General features: G+C 38.9%; 1 protein-coding gene and 1 long non-coding RNA gene across 8 annotated transcripts; one reads left to right on the forward strand and one right to left on the reverse strand.

Moving 5' to 3' along the window:
* The first annotated feature begins 4108 nt into the window (after nt 1-4108).
* On the forward strand, nt 4109-9733 carry LOC309490772. 7 transcript variants are annotated; one of them, XR_014202831.1, is made up of 4 exons: nt 4109-5665; nt 5757-5835; nt 5917-9240; nt 9313-9733. It is a non-coding gene; the product is annotated as an uncharacterized lncRNA (long non-coding RNA). The 7 variants fall into 7 exon arrangements; XR_014202826.1 differs by having other exon boundaries at nt 4109-8348; nt 8570-9240; XR_014202827.1 differs by having other exon boundaries at nt 4109-8118; nt 8220-9240.
* Nucleotides 9734-10539: 806 nt separating this feature from the next.
* Nucleotides 10540-18040, reverse strand: LOC309490771 (uncharacterized protein). Its single transcript, XM_082160040.1, has 5 exons — nt 16345-18040; nt 16019-16209; nt 15830-15920; nt 15391-15578; nt 10540-12426 (listed from the first exon to the last, which is right to left on the reverse strand). Exons 1-5 carry the CDS (start codon nt 16509-16511, stop codon nt 12248-12250), a joined length of 816 nt encoding a protein of 271 aa, XP_082016166.1. The 5' UTR covers nt 16512-18040; the 3' UTR covers nt 10540-12247.
* Nucleotides 18041-21824: the final 3784 nt, after the last annotated feature.

Genomic DNA, 21824 nt, shown 5'->3' on the forward strand with positions numbered 1-21824 from the left:
CGATCAGCACATGAAATCAAAGCACTGCGAAAGCGATCAAAAAGCACAAGGAGTCGTATGATCTCCAAACACTCCCGGAGCTCTGATCGGTCCACGCTGCTCCGATGCATCTCGAACAAGGCATCAACAATAATAGACGTTGCGTTACTATGGATGCTCATGGGTTTGCGAAAATAAATCGGCATCCAAACACGGCGAATCCAACGCGTTCGTGCAGCTCGCCGTAACTTATATAGACGGATATTATAATCAAGCTGCTATTAGCTCGACTAGGTGCTATTTAAAAATGGCGGTCACAAGTTTCTCTTCAGTCTTGTTGGCCACGGTAACCCCGCCCCCAGCCTCTGACGCAAGCGGTTCTTTCTTGGCTCCGTTCTAGACCCTGCAATGATTTGGAGCTACTTAAGAACCAGTTTTGCTGGTTCGGAGCTGGTGCTTTAGCGGTGGAAAAACAAAGAACCGATTTGAAACTAGGCTCTGGCTCCGAACCAGCACCAGTTCTGCCTTGGTGGAAAAGGGGTAACAGAGCTTCCTCTGGCCCAGATGTGGCCCACACCCTGTAAAGTGACTCTTATTGACTGATATGGCCCAGGTCTGGCCCAGGCACTGTAAGACAGATCTGGCTGAGAGTCGGCTGGGCAGAAACTGGCAGTGAAACACACATTCAACCAATAGTTTTTATTATTAAAATTAACAAATAAACTTTAATATAAACATGTATGAACAATGAACAAATACACTATGATATTAACATTTATTAACAACACACTGATTCTTCATTTGTGATCATGTATTAGTTATGATTTTCATAACATTTTCATATATATTTACACCATTGTCTATAAATGTAATGATTATGTAACAATTAGTGTCAGAACGGCTGATTCTTGATTTTTATTTTTTGGGTTTTTTGTTATGATATTTTTATATTCTAAACGTTTTAATCTCCTATAAATATAAAGATCAGTTTGTCTGCGCTGCTTCACTAAAGCAGAAGTGAAAGTGTTCCAGTCCAGATCATGTAACCAATCAAAGAGTGAGACTGAAAATCCCATTTGCATTGTCAGGGTGGAGTGATTGTGATCCTCTCAGAATAGAGCAGCTCTGTCTCCAGAGACCATGTTCAAACCCCAAGAGCTTTATTTGACATTTACTGCTACATCAACCTTCTGAAAAGCACCTGCATCTTCATCTGTTAGTTGAATGATGTTGTCAGACACAAAGTGAACTTGTTGAGAAGCTTTATTGAATGTTGCAGCAAACACAGCAGATTGAAAGATCACACACACACACACACACACACACACACACACACACACACACACACACACACACACACACACACACACACACACACACTCTCTTTCAGTATTGAGTTGTAAATCACTACAGCTGCAGCACTAGACTCATGTGAATCCTGCCTGACACAGGACACTCAGATACGGCTCATCTTCAGGAGAGAAACATCAGCACTCAGAGCTCTTGTGGAACGAGACCTCATGAGGAGCTCCATCATGTGTTACTCTGCAGACGTACAGCTCTCCCTCTTCCCAGCGTGCTTTGCTGAGGGTCAGGACGCTACTGCGGCTGTAGCGGCCGTCCTGCTGGCTCTCTGCGCTGGTCAGAACCCCCTCGGTGACCTCTGACCCGTCCAGTGTCCAGCTCACCAGCGCCCCCTGTGGAGAGTAAGAGCTGAGCAGGCAGAGCAGTGCGGCTGAGTCTCCAGAGATCTGCAGAGAAGAGGGCGGCAGCAGAGACACTGAGGGCTTCACTGTGGGACCAGCTGCAGGAGACAAACACAACACATTCACACACACACACACACACACAACACACTGCACTGCACATTCAAAGCATAGGAATAATGCTGCTCTAGTTTTAGATTCAATCATTATAAAACAATATCAGTAACACTTTATTTAAAGTTTTCATACATTTTGCATTATAAAAGTACTTTTTAATACATTAATTATGCACTGTTATATACATTAAAATGCATGTATGATCTAATCAATAAGTGTAACAGCAGTTATAACACATATTATCTATTATCAGGCCGATCTGACTGCTTTAATTCCAGCAATTATTCACTCTGAACATAAATTTCTTACATTTTGAGATATTCACCTGAACTGAAAATGTAACTCCATTTCAAACAGAGTTAAAACACAATTTAATCACACAGAATGAACAAAACACTGAATTATAAGCACAACATGAGCAAAAGAGATTCAGTATCATTGACTGAACTACAGAAAGTAGCAACATTTACATTCTGATGTCAAATGTCTTTTTTCCATGTATGATTTCTACAATAAAAGATGAACTAAATATGAACTCAGTGTAGAAATAAATGAAGGAAAAACAAACCTGTAATAAACTGATTAAACTCATAGTGAGACACAGTGTGGAAATATGTTTAGAATTCCTTTTTTGTTGTTGAATGCTGTTTTTTTGAATGAATAATAACTTAAAGCCTTTATATTGCAGTATAAAAAGTATTTTGAATATTGTTTTACACATTATAAAGCATGTATGATCACATGAATAACTGTAACTGCAGTTATAACACATTGTAATATTATCTATTCATTGTTACAACTTCAAAACATTTTAATACACAAAAACACATTATAAAAAAACTTTAAGATGTAAAAAGGAATTTGCAAATATTTTAATGCAATTTAACTTTGGTTACAGTTATTTATGAAAACATATATGACATTATACAATACGCTATTGATACCTTTATAATGCATTATACATAAAAGCTTCAAGTAAAGTGTCGCCACAATATCTAATAATCATTAATAAATGTTGTTCTTGTTTCAACTGTAAAACACTTTCTGAAATATAAATTGTATTTTTTTTTAATATGTAATTAAATAGACTTACATTTGATCACCAGTTTAGTTCCTCCACCGAAAGTCCACCACAGTGATACAATCTAATGAAACGCTCGTACAAAAACCTCTATTCCACTCGAGTGAACACACACTCCAGCAGAGAGAGAGAAACAACACTTCAACACACTGATATAAGAAGATCCTCAGCTCTTCTCAACACTCACTCATTCAGATTTGACTAAATGCTTTCTGATATAACACTGTTTAAAGAAATATATTTGATGAGCTGTGACCTCTGAGGTGACCTTTGACCTCTTTGATCATGGATGATGTTGTGGAGTTTCTCATAATGATGCTTCTGTTCTTCATATGCAGATCAATCATCATGATTCACAGAAAAACCTGCAGCTCCAGACTTCAATCTTCAGTCAAAATCTCTTCAAATAATCTGAGTTTATTGAATATTAGAGCCAAAGTCAATAGAAAGTGTCAACAATGAAAATATAAAAGGTATTTTGCATGTTCTACACAGTCAAGCATGTTTTCATATTCAAGGTCTGTTCTAAAAGTATCTGGACTGGTTATGAATCTCCACACAAGATCATGAAACGTGAACAAGCTCTAATATGTCTCCATCTTTAACAGCCTGTTTCTTCTCCATTTGATGATTTCAGACACACATGAGGCTTCATGATAGATGGAGTGACACCATGAACTCTGATTAGAGATTCACAATCAGTCCTGATACTTTCTGAACAGACTCATGATTCATGATCTTACTTTAGTGATGGCGGTTCATCTAGTGGAAGTGTAGCAGTGATGATGGTCACATGACTGAATATGGACACAGAGATGGACGTTCATCTGCACATCCTCAGTGTCTCAGGAGTCACAATAAAAATACTAAATAAAGTCATGATTCTGTAACTCTAGTGTATATTAGTTTGTTATCAGCACAAGCTGTTGTAAATCCTGCCCACTTCTTTGCATTGTCAGCACATGCTTCAGTGCTCTGAGAGTGTTTATAGTGCTGTGAGTTTAACACTTCATGACTGAGAGCAGAACAGAACACAATCTTCATCATCACACAAGACTAAACTACAGCAATGAACACAATCAACATCTTCATCTGGACCATTGCACTGTTTATTCAAGGTAAGATGTAAAAACTGACTCTGGTTTTGGTGTTTTTTGTAAAAGTATATGATGTTTTATGATTAGTTTTAAACACTAATAGTTTTTCTTTTCTCTTCTTCAGAATCCAGAGGAGTGACTCTGACTCAACCTGAAGTTAAAACTGTCCAACAGAGTCAAACAGCAACAATAGAGTGTAATATAGATGTAGGAATATACAGCAACTACTTATTCTGGTATCAGCAGAAACCTGGAGAAGCTCCTAAACTCCTGATTAAATATATAAACAGCCTTTATACTGGAACTCCATCTAGATTCAGTGGCAGTGGAACAGCAGGTACTGGACGAGATTTTACTCTGACCATCAGTGGAGTCCAGACTGAAGATACAGGAGATTATTACTGTCAGAGTGAACACTGTCCTAGTAGCTGTGTGTTCACACAGTGATAAAGAGTCGTACAAAAACCTCTGTCAGTCAGACGTCACAGTGACTGCACTGATACAGCTGAGAGAAACTGCAGCTGCTGATGGAGGATCACAAACTACACAATATCAAACCTTTCACTGACTTTATTCATTTATTATTATGTAAGTAAACATGTAATATAATCTTAAATCCCTTACTAAACTGGACACAAATGTGGAGAAAATGTGCTTGTTCCTATAAAACTTGCCACTACAATGTAATCTAACTGTAGGAAAGTCAATCACTTTAACTGCACTTCCATCCTTCACCACTAGAGGACGGATCTTTAATATTACTGAGTTCCCTTTCAAAAGCTACAGTCGATGCTGCGCTGCTTAGCGCATTGGGAACGTCTTTAAATGTGACCAGCTGTAGTGTGTAAACAGGTCGATAGAATTGACCCGGAGGTAATATAGCCTCGGCCGGTGACGTCATCGGCGCGTCCCCGAGACACGAGGCTATAAATAGATGAGCCACAGGTGCATCGTCAGGTATTTTGTCTTCAGACCACTCTGTGTATGTGTGTCAAGCAATCTCTCTCTACAAAACTCACTTCAGATCTTTGTTAGGAGTTAGGAGAACTGGCAGTGTGCAGATTTCTCTCTTTCTCTTGAAAAGAGTTCAAGTTAAAAGAAATCAGCTAGTTAAAAATGAGTGAACAGCAGAGTAAGCGCTGTGTCCCTCCATGTTCTCGTCCTGTCAGAACTGGATACACACACTTACTGCTTTGTTTGTTTGGGGAAAGAACATGCTGCCCTTGCATTTGAGCATGGTGATTGCGAGCACAGTGGAATGTTCACAGTTAAAGGAATGTCACTGCCACAGAACTCTTCGTAAAGGCCACTTGTCTAAGCAGGGCTTCTGTGGAGGAAGACTCCAATCGGCCACCCAAGGCAGTCTCGTACTTGCTCGGAGCAATACGGGGGGAAGAGAAGGGATGAGGGACGAATGCCTTCTTCTAAGCAACAGCGGGGGGCTGGGTAGCTCTGCTCCAGGACCTTCTTCAGTGGAGAGCAGGGAGTAGTAAGTAGTGGGCAAGGCACAGGAGGCCACGGGTAAGGATCAGCAGACGGTGGGGTTTCTCTTCTCACAGGACAGCACCAGATCACTGAGTGTCACCTCTCTTTCACAGGACAACGGGGATGGAACAGAGAACCAGGACCCTTTCGGTGGGGAGCAGAGAGTAGTAGGTGGTAGGCAGAGCACAAGGGGGCTACAGGTGAGTAGCAGCCGACAATGGGCTTTCTCTTTTCCCAGGATAGTGGCGACTTGCAGTGGCGGATAACAGTTTCTCTGTATTCACAAAACAGCAGCGGTAAGCACAGAATCCCACAGTCAACAACTAAGTCTTCTTCAACCACAGAACAGCGATGGCAGGCAGCAGTGACGGTTAGCAGTTTCTCTATGTTCACAGAACAACAATGGTGAATTCAGAATCCAGCAGTTAACAACTGAGTTTTCTTACCACAGGACAGCGATGGCAGGCAGCAGTGGCGGTTAGCAGTTTCTCTATGTTCACAGAACAATGGTGAGTTCAGAATCCAGCAGTTAACAACTGAGTTTTCTTCCCACAGTACAGCAATGACAGCATGCAATGGCAGGTAGCAGTTTCTCTATGTTCACAGAACAACAGTAGTGAATACAGAATCCAACAGTTACAACTGAGTCTTCTTACCACAGGACAGCGATGGCAGGCAGCAGTGGCGGTTAGCAGTTTCTCTATGTTCACAGAACAATGGTGAGTTCAGAATCCAGCAGTTAACAACTGAGATTTAGAGTGCTGGTAACATCAAGCTTTCAAATACTCGTGCATGTATCAAACCACTTTAAATCTTCACACGTGCTCACTTCAATCGTCAGACACTGCAATACACACCACTTAAAAGTGAAAAGGATACCTTCACCTCAACTCGTCGGGCCGGCAGATACACTATGATGGCACGTTCAAAGGGAGACATCAAGTTCGATCAACAATCCGTAATTCGGAGCACACTCGTGTCTTCAGACTGCCGCCTCTGCCTCTCGTCTTCTCGCACCTCGACTTTAATCAAGACCGCTCTGCTTGTCTGCGCACTCGTCTCTTCAAACTGCCGCTTCCCTCTCTTCAGACCGCCACGCACACTGAACCCCAAACCGCCACGCACACTGAACCCCAAACCACCACACACACTGAGCCTCTTTTCACAATGCCACTCTCCTCCACTTCGGCCGAGGCCGAGCTCGCCTGCTGCCCGCTGCCTCAGTACCGCCCCACCGCTCTCACCGTCTCCTCTTCAACACGCCGCTTTTTAAATCCCTGCTCCCAACACGCGCTCCAAAAGCCGCTTAATTATCCGCTGCAGCTGTCGCTCGTCAACATGGGCGGCCATGACAGGTCACCGGAACCGGCCTGGTGTCACACCGGAACTGCTTCCCCTAGGGAACTCGTTCCGTTTGTCATGGTTCCTATTTGTCACTCCGTGACATCCTCCCTCACCAATCCGTTCTAGTCCCTAGAATGGGGGCTGGACAGCTGGCAACTCTTCGTCCGCCCTAGTGGGTCCTTGGCTGCTCCACTCCGAGTGGTATCCTGCCGACTACGCCAAAATATATCACCGCTAGGGCCGAGGACAACCACCACTCCGGAGGAGCTACACCAAGGACACCAAGAGTCAGACAACGACGTGATATAAAAGCTTGATTCTTTTTATTAGATATAAAAACACTTTAAAGGAATGTCACTGCCACAGAACTCTTCGTAAAGGCCACTCGTCTAAGCAGGGCTTCTGTGGAGGAAGACTCCAATCGGCCACCCAAGGCAGTCTCTTACTTGCTCGGAGCAATACAGGGGGGAAGAGAAGGGATGAGGGACGAATGCCTTCTTCTAAGCAACAGCGGGGGGCTGGGTAGCTCTGCTCCAGGACCTTCTTCAGTGGAGAGCAGGGAGTAGTAAGTAGTGGGCAAGGCACAGGAGGCCACGGGTAAGGATCAGCAGACGGTGGGGTTTCTCTTCTCACAGGACAGCACCAGATCACTGAGTGTCACCTCTCTTTCACAGGACAACGGGGATGGAACAGAGAACCAGGACCCTTTCGGTGGGGAGCAGAGAGTAGTAGGTGGTAGGCAGAGCATAAGGGGGCTACAGGTGGGTGGCAGCCGACGATGGGCTTTCTCTTTTCCCAGGACAGCGGCAACTTGCAGTGGCGGATAACAGTTTCTCTGTATTCACAAAACAGCAGCGGTAAGCACAGAATCCCACAGTCAACAACTGAGTCTTCTTATCACAGAACAGCGATGGCAGGCAGCAGTGACGGTTAGCAGTTTCTCTATGTTCACAGAACAACAATGGTGAGTTCAGAATCCAGCAGTTAATGCACAAAGCGCGTATTATTTCACCGGAAGTTTACTGTATCCCTGGTTACTGGCGCTTGCGATCTATGCTTGCGACAAACAAGGTGGCGTTCATCAATCAAGATGGTGTCAGTCCTGGAAAATCACGCTGAAAACATAGATAATATGATAAATAATGGAGCAACGTATTCTGATGTTTCCACTGCCTTGGCGTCCATTGGAATTGAAAGAGGCCATTCTGTGGCCAGCATAAAGAAGTTCCTTGGCGACCGCAACCTGGTAAAGAGAGGGCATTTGTCGGATGATCATTTGGAGGTGGCAGTGGCCAGTGCTATTCGAGAGGTGAGTTTCTTTTTTATAATCCTGCTGCTGCTGCTACTACTAAGGGATGTGTACTGTCCGCCTGCAATTTGACATATCCGGTTTAATATTATTTCGTACAGACTGGACCGTCTTTTGGCCGAAAAATTATGACAGGTTACCTTGCCTCAAAGGGACTCCGCGTTTCAGAACGCCGCGTTGGATCAGCACTGAGGCTTGTCCATCAGCCTTACCACCAAGCTCGTTTACAGGTGCCTATTTCACAGTGTTGTCTGTCTTTTCAGTTTAATTGTGTAATAATGTATGCAGTGTTTGATTAGTATGTGTATAGTAAAATTGGGGTATGAGGAATTAATACAATACTAATCAAAGACTGCACAATTAAACTGAATAGACAACACATTGTTTATGTTACATTATTAACCTTAATGAACTAGTAAACTCATACATTTATTACCATTTAAATTCCCAGGGAGCACGAAACTTAAACCCAGTTCCTTACAATGCTGAGTATTTTGGTCACAAATTACATATTGACCAAAATGAGAAACTCGTAATGTTTGGAGTTACGTATGTGATCGCAGTTGATGGGTACAGCTACAGAGTCGTTGGGCATGCAACCATGCCTGTCAAGAACAACCTTACTATCTATGAGGAGGTGTACAGGTTAGTTGGAAAAACCCCTGTAATAAGAAATCATTAGTAAAATGAAATAGTTGAGTTCTGGTGTTAAATGTGTGTTGTTTGAGTCATTCAGCTCAACTAATAGATATGTGTTTTAATATCAACTGTATGCTTTTAGGATTTGAGCCATTTTTATTAACCCTTTCCTTATTGTACCTGTGGTAGGCCCTCTATAAGTTAATGTTTTTGATTCATATATTCAGTACGCATAAAAGTGGTGGACTGCAAGATTGTAATTTTAAGTTTTAAATCAGAACCACAGGATTGAGCGAATGTGGCCGGAGATAAACAACCGGGTCAATTACCCTATTAAGGAGGCTTTGATTCAGCTGACTGACCAGGAAATGATTGACATGGAGGACCCCACCACTCGCTACTGTGTGTCTGATCTCGCATGCCAGATAGGCCGTATTGGTGTAGGAAGAGTAGTGGACTCGTGGAATGCCCACAGAATACCAGGTATTCTTATTCTTATTAGCAACCAGTTATTTTTTTTTTGAGAAACAAACTAAAACACTTAATTTTTTGCAGGGAGAGGTGTCCCAAATGCCTTGGGAGAAGGCGGTTGCTTCAAAAAGTTAAGTGAAGAATTTTCAGGAAGCAGTTATGTGCCTTATTAACATTACTCACCGATATTCAAATCCTTAAAGGCAGTGTATCTACATACACTCTTCGTGAAGATAGTTTAAATAAGATTGTGGGTCTCATTTTGTGAACCAAATTTAATGAATTAAGTCTTCTTAACCCCCTGAGGTCTACGGTCTCGCCGGCGATACCAGCTCGCTTTTTTTTTATCAATGTAAAAGAAACTCATAAATACTCTGTTGACTTTGATTTTCCATAGGAGTTTCATACATCAATCGATTCTGTTAAATGTGTATTATTTTTGTGTATACTCACAATAAAAACAAAGTGTTGTGCTTTTTGCCAAATAAAGAAAAATAAACACGAAGCGAGTTCTGCCTTCTCTCTGCCAGTGAAGTCCATTCTGAAACGCGTCCGAAAATGAACAATAACTCAGCGAATACTCAGTCAAACAGGCATACAGACACACAGGCATGAAGCTTGAATTCTCTTCTTTTAAATGAAGTAATTTATATAAAAAACAAATATTCTCATCTTGTGAAATCTGTATTAAAAGAGAGCGATTCCAGTCGAGCTCATCTCATCTCATTACGTTTTAATCGGCCACGCCCACGGAGAGCGCGCGCTATTCAAACGCAAATGACTGAGACGATCCCATACAAACTGTGAACGCCCCCATATCAGCTCGAGAAAACACATCAAGTTTATTCAGATCAGTGTACTTGTCTACACTGTCTCGCAGCGCTGTGAGGAATAATAATAATGGAAAACTTACCTCAGAAGTGCTGGTATTTCGAGGAGCAACGGATGGAATAATGTAGTAAGTTTTTTTTTTTTCATTCTCAAGTAAATCGCGTTTCTGTGTGAATGAATGAACGGCAGAGATGCGCTGTTTACCACAACTCGCAAAAAGACGGTTTAAATTTGAATTGCGTTTCTGTGTGAATGAATGATCTGCTTTTAGCAAACTATTTTGCTATACTGAGTAAAATCGATTGAAATATGTTGAAATAAAATGTATTTGTATAAGCAACGTATTAAACTGCAAATTAACATTTATATTCCTTATAATAAAAACGAAAGACCTATTTTACAGACAAATGAAAGACAACATTTCGTTGATTAGTTTTGGATAGATTACACATTTTTACAGTAAAATATCTGCCACCTCAAATAAGCTTTTGTTTGCCAATTTTTGCTAATATGTTAAATATAGTATGAATATAGTATGTTTTGTCAATGTAGGCTATATTCGAAGTAATGAATCCTTAACTTTGAAATATGTATGATAAAATGTATACTTTAGTTTTTACAAAGAAAGATTACACTTCAATTGTTGTTGTAATTGTAACCTTTCTAATAAAAAAATATATATTTACAAGGTAGATGTAAACAAATTTTAAAAGGTAAATATAAGCATTTTCTTTAAATCATTTTTATTGTGTTTTATTATTGACAAATTTGGGGAGAGGATACATATTCCAAAGCTGAAAATACAGTATGAGAATTAACTGCACAATTAATAGACATGTTTTCCTTGGATATTATACAATTTGCAAGCAAAATTTGTGAAAAAACAAAAAACAAAAAAATTGACATGCTTCCAACTGTGAACCAATTTGGTAGAATATATATATATATATATATATATATATATATATACTGTATATATATATATATACTGTATATATATTGCTCTTGCATTCTTTCTTGTGGCTATAGGTGACACACCTGAATGAATGGCTCATTAAGTATGCGGGCCCCATTGTCTCCTCAGGTGTGAACCACTACATATGCATGATGCTGTTGAATGGTTGACGCCCCTTGCGCATATTGCCTTTACAAACAAAAAGTGTTTTACAAGATTTAAATCAATGTATTGTGTTATGTGAATGATAAGGGCAGGATGATTTTCACATCATTTTGAAGAAAAAACTCGAGGCAACGACATCAATTAGTCAAAAGTCTTATTGACACGTATTTAGTATGTGTTTTGTGGCCTTATTTCAGAAACTTTAGTTTTTCGTTTTTTCAATAACCATGCATAAACATTATTCTCTCAAAAATACAAACATGTACATGCATGTTGCTCACATATTATGGTAGCTCTGTTTGTGCTAAATAGAGTGTAATTATACCTTTGCCATTAATATGTTTATAAGCAACTGAAAAAAGCACAAATGTCAGGGCATGTCAGAACATCTCAAGGACCCCAAAAACACCTCAGACCTCAGAGGGTTAATGAACATTTCTATTTTTTGTTAATATTTGTACAACCAGTAGCTGTAATTGAGCAAATTAAAGTTTATCAAGCAAGTACTTGTTTTAACAAAACATTTATTAAAACACATTCATTGAACAATGTTAATTACAATTTTTATACCAATGAGGGAAGACAAATAAAACATCTTAAAAGGTTAACGCTCCTTAATTCTTTGCCCTGGAATGTATGCAAAGCTCTGTGAATGTGTGGGATTTCACAACCTGGAACTTCTTCCCTGGAAAACAAACACCTTACCAATTCTAGTACAACTACAGTATCTATAAGTTGGGATGATACGTTTTTTTTTACGTGAAATTTTACAACCTGGAACACTGTTGTACTGAAGTATTATTTTATAAACTCCACTGCAGAACAAAAAACAAAAAAAACAACAAAAAACAAAAACAAAAAACTGTACAGTAGTTAAAGATTTTAAATTTGTGTGCAATTACACACTCTGGAACACTTTTACAGGAACAATTTTACATGCTCCATATCAGAAAAAAAGAAAGAAAAAAATTGTAGGTAAGGATTTTACTTTTGTGTGCAATTTCACATCCTAGAACACCATGTCTATAAGAACAAATGCTTCTTCAGAGAAGCATTGTACAACACATTTCAAACTAACTCTTTCACAACATCTAGAACAGTTGACAGACCAGCCACCCTGATTATGTTTAGCACAGAGAACTCAGACCTGCACTTTAAGCATTGGTTTAATGCCCATTCTTCAATGCAAGCTCTACACCCAATGATGCTCCGGCAACATTCGGACAGCATTGGCTCACTGATGATGTCTGTAAAAGAATGGAGGATATGCATTAAAACTATGTCAACATTTTTTGTTGCCTACATTTTAGCATGTTGAGGTATACTGGAGTATATACTGATTGCAAAATAAGTTGCAAAATAAAAATATTTAAGAAGCACTATTCATTCTTTAGTAAAACTAAGTAAAAGAAAAGCTGGTAAAGGAAAAGTTGTTCAGTTTTGTTCAGTTCATTGCTTAGCCATTTGGAATCAAATTCACGCACACATCCATAAAAAGAAAAAGTGTAGTGTAGTCCAGGGTGTGTGAATGCTGCACACAAATATGGCAAATTACACTACTCACAATAAGTTAGGGATATTGTTATTTACATGAGTGCTATTCCTATTTGGTCTGAATTTTAATGAAATAAGTAAAAGTATCCTTTGATATTACTAATAATGAATGAGAAGAAACACCATTTTCATTAGTGTAATATTTATTACCCCAAAAATGTAGACAATAACAAGGGTAGCCCCAAATAACAAAAATTGACAGTAGCGGGTGTTTCCACCATTTGCCGCAATGACAGCTTGACAGCGACGTCTCATGCTCCTCACTAGCCTCATGATGTTGTCCTGAGGCAATGCGTTCCACTCTTCCACAAGTGCTGCACGCAGTTCTGCCAGGTCACGTGGGGGTGGGGTACGATCATCCAGTCTCTGCTTCAGCTGGTCCCAAACGTGCTCTATGGGGTTCAGGTCAGGGGACATTGCTGGCCATACCATATGAGGCACTCCGACTTCCTGAAGTCGAGCTGTGACAATTCTGGCACGATATGGTGGAGCATTATCATCCATGAACAGAAAGTTGGGGGTGTGCTGGCGGAATTGGGGGATGATGATGGGTTCTATGATGTCTCTGAGGTAAGAACGTGCAGTGACTGAGCCATCTACAATAACCACATCAGTTTTGCGCTGACTGGTGATGCCTGCCCAGACTGTTACACCTCCTCCACCAAAGCTAACCCTGGGGGCCATGTTGACCTCGGCGTATCGCTCACCTCGCCTTATCCAGCAATTAACACATCAGACATACATTTAAAAATATCCTTAGTCCTCCAAGGTTTATAATGTTTGTGAATCGCAGCCCAAGTTTTGAAGACAAAAAAAAAATGCATCCATCCATAAAAAAATTAATCCATATGACTCCAGGGGGATAATAAAGGCCTTCTGAAGCGAATCAATGCATTTGTGTAAGACAAAGATCCTCCTTTAAAACATTTGGGCTGTCATTCATAACTATTATAAACCTTTAAGGACTAAGGATATTTTTAAATACATCTTTGTTCATCTAAAAGATAGTCATATACACCAAGGATGGCTTGCGGGTAAATAAAGCTTGGGATAATTTTCATTTTTGGGTGAACTATCCCTTTAAAGGGCATATTGCAGAAAAAAAAAAAAATCAAAATGAATATATAACCGTGTATGAAAATATCATATGAAAAGATAATGCAGGATTTAAAACGTTTTAAAACGGCATAAGGACACCAATTAAGTAGATAAAGTGAGCGTTTCTTTGACTGCTCGTAAAAAAATGCTTTTTTTCAACATTGCGTCATTTTACGTCACACGAGGGAGACGTGTGCTGTGCTCTGCCGCAGCTCAGTACAGAGTAGGTTGGTATTCAGTAAGAGCGGTCGTGAGTCAGTGTGTTTTCAGTAGTTTTTGTATTTCAATTTATCATCGTCATGGTAAATTATTGTGTTTGTGGAGCTTGCAAAAACTCCAGCCTGTCAGGACATCGAGTCCACCGGTTTCCTAACAAGAAAAGAGACGGTGCTATCTTTCGTGCCTGGGCGCGGTTTGTGCAGGTGAAGAGACGGGATTTCTCTTCCGCGTCGGCTTCGGAAAACGAAAACTGAGCTACTCGTTATTGTGTTTGTGTGGACCGTTTATCAGTTTGGACCAGTGCAGCGCGAGCCTGATCAAGCAACACTGTTACTGCGAGATCCAGTAAATAAAGCATTTGAATTCACCACTGAAGTAATAACATCGCTGCGAGATCTAGTGAGAAATATTCACATTTCTCTGTTATTAACGGATCAAACAGCGCTGACGTGGAAACCAGGAATAAACTGTGCAATGAATGAACTATCCAGTGTCCACAGATCAGCAACATTCACCATGGATTTACTGTAGTAACACTACTGTCTGCAACCATGGACGTTTGGCAGGAATAGTAGGCTATAATGCTTTCAATTTACATTATGTCGGTTTTATTTTGACATTATGAATGCAATTGCTGCCCTCAAATGTTAATCTGAACTAAAATATACCTTTGTTTATACTACCAATATTACATTTCATTTTGTCCAAGGAGCTGTTTTCTTTTATTTGCTTCTAAGAAGAGTCAAGTAGCCTATATCTCCATCATTGCTCAAAGTAAAAAAAATATCATATTTATGATGTTAGTTTTAATAAAAAAACAATTTATTCAAGGACATTTCAAGGAAACGCATCTATAAGCTAACACTGGTCTCTCACCAATACACCTGCCCTGTTCTTCACTATCTCCTCACACCACAACTCAATTTGTCTCCTCTGTCCGTTGTTCTGTCTAACATTATTCCTGGCCTGTCCCTGCTTTCTTGGCTGCCTAGCAGGCTCATAATTGTATAGCTGTGCTCCGTCATACGAGTAAGTATGAACAATTTCCTCAGCGTCCGAAACGTCTTGCGATCCATTATTTCCCTGTTGTTTGAATCGACTGCTCTCCCTCGTGCTACGTCACACCCGCCACGCCCATTTTCAGATGCGGAAGTAAAATTTTCTCACAAAAACGACTCCAGAAGCCACTGTAGCGCATTTAGAAGTTTTTTTTTAAAGAAAATCTAGTTCCTACATTATTTTTCTATACATTGACTCATTGGGTCTTCTAACCTACAATATGCCCTTTAAGTGTGTGGTAAATTGTGAAGTTAATACATCAGACCCTTGGCGTCTCATACCTCTACAAACAAGGCAGGTGAACGCCTCCTTGAGCTGTGATGCCTGCTGCATGTTGACTTGGTTTCTTTCCCTTGTGGCCAGTGTGTTGAGCTCTCGGAGTCTGACAGAAACACTCTCCAGACCTTGAGATGCCTCCAACACCTCCTCAATCTTTTCCAAAATGTCCTGCAATCCAGAATCTTCTTCCCTACACACACATAATATATATCAGTGGTTCCCAACCACATTCCTGGAGGCCCACCAACACTGCACATTTTGCATGTCTCCTCAAACACACCTGATTAAGGTTATCAGCTCATGATAGATAGATAGACAGACAGACAGATATGCTTGTTTGTAACTTGATCAATAATTATACATTCCAATAACATTTACCTGGATTAATAACAAACAAAATTAAAATAAACTTAATAGATCCAATAAAATAATATCAATCACCTCATCCTTTTTCGTCTGTGTTGAAGCCTGGAAAAATGGCTAATGAGCATCGCGTTAATTTTTCTAGAGGTTTGTCTCCAATACTGGGAACCTTAACACATACAGTACACACAAAGGACACTACGTCAGTAACAGAATTACTAAACAAATGACAATACAATATAATACAAATTGTGAGAGTTTTGTTACCTCGTGTTCCTTCTGAATCCAATATTTCGTTCCAGTTTGAATCCATCAACACAGGAGATTCTGTAGTCCTTAGGTCAGCTTGAAGTTTCTGAACAATGCCTGTAACACTGGCCTCAGCTTCAGTAAACCTTACCACCACAACACTTTTGGGAACTGGTTTGCCATCTAGCACTTCTGCAATATTTATTGCTCTGAAATTTGGAAACAGATTAAACATTTGATGAACTCTCTAGTAGTATTTAGTTTACATATAAATCATGTTAAAAAAAAAAAACTCAGTTAAGTGCAATAATATAAACTAATAAATAAAAAGAAGGTTTTCAAACCTTGTCCAACTTCGGCTTGCACGGGGCGTTGTTGTGAGAACAGATCCAGATGATGCTGGTCTTGTGGAAGAGAAATGTCGCTGAACTGGTGATGAAGCAAATGCTGAAGTTGATGGGGTGTTTTGCGGCATCTCAATTGGGTCACCATGGACTTCATAATGAGCCATTAATGTCAAGTCCAACGAGCTGAAAGACCCTTCAGCATTGGGAAAGATTGCAACGTTTGAATCATCAGTCAAATAGAGACCGTCACTGCTGACCTACACCAGAAAGAACAAGAATTAGCCGAGTAAAATTGTATGTCATTTCAAAGCCAGACATATTCAATTCAGTTTAATCAAGTTATGTAGCAGGCCAATGTTGCATCTATAACAGTTCTATAAAGTAATATGATGGTAAATGTAAAACCTCTGTCAGCAACTTAAAATATTTCTCTCACCCTTACTTTATATCACTCATGGAAAATATGGGCTGGCATATGTTCTATGCCAGTGCTTCTCATGCTTGGTCCTTGACTGTAGCACTGCACATGTTTCCCTTGTATGCCACATCCATTTTAGAGTACTAGTGAGCTCATCAGGAAGCATTATGTAAGGTGTGTTTGTTGTTTTGGATGTCTCCCATATTTAACACACCTGACATAGTACTCTAAAAACTGAAATAGATGTGCCATAAAAGAAAAATGTGCAGTGCTACATGGCATGAGAAACACTGGCATAGAACACATACCAGCCCATATGTTCCACAACTGTTATTAATAACTTAAGGATGAGATATATAAATTGATGTTGCACAGAGGTTTTACATTTACTGCCGAATCACATTACAAAACTTTTATAGATATAAAATTTCCCAATCGATTAAAGTGAATTGACAGCTGAGATGTCAAATATATTAGAAGCAAACCTAAAAATCTTTAGTAGATTTATACATTAGCAAAAAGTGTTACAATGCATGTATGGCTCTACATTTATTCATACTCACATGCTAATAGGTCATTTACTAAGACCAAACTATTAGTTTAGGACTATTCAATTTCGTTCCTGAAGGGCCATGACCAGCAGAGTTCAGTTCAACTTAATCAAACAAATCAGAACCGTCTAATCAAGCTCTTCAGGATTATTACATTGATTATTACAGGCAGGTGTGTTTGATTAGGGTTGTTGAACTCCAGGAACGTAAAGGAATAGCCCTGTACTAGTTAACTTAGCTTATTGCCATAGTAGTTAACTTATTTAACCCCCTTTAAAATTATCTTTCTGTGAGTCTTGCAAACCTACCAGAAACATGCGCAACATTTTTTCAGAACGCATATCTTCATCTTTGAGAGTGACTCTTTTGTTTCCATGAAAAAGCACATATGTATCCATTTTATTCGCACGTGGAGGTGATAAGTGAACTAGATGAAGTGAAGCCTAATTGCGCGTGCGTGAGTGGATACTTCCGGTGAACTAATACGCGCTTTGTGCATTAAAAACCTTAATTTTTCGTTTTATTGTATTTTCATTTGATGCATTAGAACAACGTGTGATGAAAACAAAATAAATCATATAAATAAAAGAAACTGAAACTCGTTTTTTATGTCCACGAGAAGGTTTGAATATGCAATAAACTAACGGTTTCTTCGTTTTTCCGTTTTTTAAACAAAAACGAAAAAAATTATTATCCGAAGGTACACGGACCCTTCACCACTAGAGGACAGATCTTTAATATTACTGAGTTCCCTATCTGTCAGCAAGAGAGTTTCTCTGGGCACTTCAACACTTCCTTTATTTCCAAAGGAGAATATTCTCTAGCAAGATAATATCTCTATAAAAGAGAACATTTCCTCTAAAAGACGCTTGTTTCTTTCGGTGGAGTTTGCAGATGAGTTAGGCGGTTCCCCTGCGGGTGAACTTCATTTCTAGAAATTAACAGACTTTAAAAGCCGAAAATGTGTCATTCGTGTTCAGAATCACTTCATATCAGTCTGGACGGTTTAGAAGTTGCAGATGTCCTGATCAGGCCAGTGTGCACATGATGATGGACAGGAGTCATAGTCCCATACTCCATTTCAATGAAGTCATTCAACTGTGCTCTCAGAGTTACAGTTATATTCATAAAGAGCCTTCGAGTCCCACCAGGTGTAATCCACGTTTAGAGAGTTGGGTCACTCTCCCACTCTTTACTGTAGATACAACTGTATATTTATGCCACTTTGACATAGTGATCACTCGAATATACAGCTACAAATGATCTCACTAAAAACCCGTCAGTCATGAATGATCACGTCTGATTGCTGATCTCTGATTGGCTGAATCAGATCTGCAGTGGCCCGGTGTATTTACACATCATGATGACTGATTTTATGGACTACATGCACACTTGAGTTTTGTTTATTAACCAATTAGTCTATAAAATGTAGGTGTTTGAAAACCGCCAAACCAATGTTTACCAGCACAATCACATTCAAAACTGCCCAAATCTGGCAGCACTGGCTTCATGTCATTACTGTTTCCAAATGTCACTGGTTCGTCACTAGGGGGCGATGATCTCTGTGAACCCATGAACCACTGTCTATTTCATTTTACCTGATCTCAGATCAGTTTTTTTAAATATTAATGTTTATTGACACATTTTTATAATAAAAAAGGAGTTGTAGTTAAAAGTGTCTAATTGGTCTGATTACCAAGCTCTCCATAAAACAAACAAAACAAGCCCTTCAATTTAATAAACTAACACATATTATAAAGACATTTCATATTTACTGGTATTAGATGATTTGGTAATTGCATTGAATAGATTAGACTTTAAATTAAAACATTTGCATTTGGTGTGTAAAAGGTGTTTTTATGCTGAGTTTCTGCTGTTCTGACCAGCGTGTGGCGTTTCCAGAGCTTCAATACAGTGAATCATTATGCAAATCAATCGGTTCAATGGTTTCTAAAAGCTTTGTTTCTCCCATCACTAGAGCAACATGATTCTGGTTCACTCTTGAGTTGATAACAGCAGGACAGAGAGCAAACTTTGCCTGGCCCACCTCCACTTCTGGCTGGGTCCCCGGCCCAAAACTGGCCCAACACACTGAACATGGACACACAGAGCTTCCTCTGGCCCAGATGTGGCCCACACCCTGTAAAGTGACTCTTATTGACTGATATGGCCCAGGTCTGGCCCAGACACTGTAAGACAGATCTGGCTGAGAGTCGGCTGGGCAGAAACTGGCAGTGAAACACACATTCAACCAAGAGTTTTTATTATAAAATGAACAAATACACTTTAATATAAACATGTATGAACAATGAACAAATACACTATGATATTAACATTTATTAACTACACACCGATTCTTCATTTGTGATCATGTATTAGTTATGATTTTCATAACATTTTTATATATATTTACACCATTGTCTATAAATGTAATGATTATGTAACAATTATTGTCAGAATGGCTGATTCTTGTTTTTTTTTATGATATTTTTATATTCTAAACTTTTTAATCTCCTATAAATGATCAGTTTGTCTGCACTTCTTCACTAAAGCAGAAGTGAAAGTGTTCCATAATGCTATTCTTATAATAATATCATTGTTTAGATTAAATAATTATACAAAAATATCAGTAACAATTTAATTAAAGCCTTTGTACATGTTGCATTATAAAAGTATTTTTAATGCATTGATTATATATTGTTTTACACATTATAATGCATGTATAATCTCATCAATAATTGTAACCAAGGTTTTAACACATTATAATATTATCTATTCATTGTTGCACCTCCAAAAAAATATAATACACTAAAACTCATGATAAACAACCACTTTAAGATGTAACAAGGAATTTGCTAATATTTTAATGCATTTTAATTTTGGTTACAATTATTTATGAAAAGATAAAAGGCATTATAATCTACATTATTGATAGCTTTATAATGCATTAAACAGGCATCAAGTAAAGTTTGCCACAATATCTAATAATCATTATTATTAATAAATGTTGTTCTTGTTTCCACTGTAAAACACTTTCTGAAATCTAAATTGTTTTTTTTTATTAGATGATTAAATAGACAGACTTACCGATCACCAGTTTAGTTCCTCCACCGAAAGTCCACCACAGTGATACAATCTAATGAAACGCTCGTACAAAAACCTCTATTCCACTCGAGTGAACACACACTCCAGCAGAGAGAGAGAAACAACAGTTCAACACACTGATATTAGAAGATCCTCAGCTCTTCTCAACACTCACTCATTCAGATTTAACTAAATGCTTTCTGATATAACACTGTTTAAAGAAATATATTTGATGAGCTGTGACCTCTGAGGTGACCTTTGACCTCTTTGATCATGGATGATGTTGTGGAGTTTCTCATAATGATGCTTCTGTTCTTCATATGCAGATCAATCATCATGATTCACAGAAAAACCTGCAGCTTCAAATAAATGAATCAATAATTCTGAACATTTCAGATGCACATTGTTTAATATATAATGACCTGATTATGAGTCCTGATGAACTTCATGCTTGTGGAAAATGTGGGAAAAATAGATATCATGAAAATATTTCCCAGAGAGCAACATGCCAACATTGATTCAACTTTATTCCTCTAAATATAGTAAAACTGATTTATTTAGTTCTTGATTTCTCATTGTTAACATGCTTATAAAGGTGTAGCACAGAACTGTACTCAGAGAAACTGCTGCGTATGACACATGTTTAAAATGATCTACATTCATGATTCTCCAGACAAAACCTAGTGTCTTATCAGCCTGAAAAACATAAACACAAATATTTCACAATTAATAAATATGTGCAATTAATCACTAAATGGTTCAATAACATTATTCTGAAAGTAAAATCTTCTATGTAGAGAGTTTATGAGTTTGTTCTCAGCACAAGCTGTTGTAAATCCTGCCCACTTCTTTGCATTGTCAGCACATGCTTCAGTGCTCTGAGAGTGTTTATAGTGCTGTGAGTTTAACACTTCATGACTGAGAGCAGAACACAATCTTCATCATCACACAAGACTAAACTACAGCAATGAACACAATCAACATCTTCATCTGGACCATTGCAATGTTTGTTCAAGGTAAGATGTAAAAACTGAGTCTGGTTTTGGTGTTTTTGTAAAAGTATATGATGATAATAGTTTAAACACTAATAGTTTTTTTTTTCTTTTACCTTCTTCAGAATCCAGAGGAGTGACTCTGACTCAACCTGAAGTTAAAACTGTCCAACAGAGTCAAACAGCAACAATAGAGTGTAATATAGATGTAGGAATACAAAGCAGCTACTTATTCTGGTATCAGCAGAAACCTGGAGAAGCTCCTAAACTCCTGATTAAATATATAAACAGTCTCCAGTCTGGAACTCCATCTAGATTCAGTGGCAGTGGATCTGGCAGTGATTTTACTCTGACCATCAGTGGAGTCCAGACTGAAGATACAGGAGATTATTACTGTCAGAGTTATCACAGTAGCAATGTGTTCACACAGTG

The sequence above is a fragment of the Leuciscus leuciscus genome, assembly GCF_965113295.1.
Source record: "Leuciscus leuciscus genome assembly, chromosome: 25".
Classification (NCBI taxonomy): Eukaryota; Metazoa; Chordata; class Actinopteri; order Cypriniformes; family Leuciscidae; genus Leuciscus; species Leuciscus leuciscus.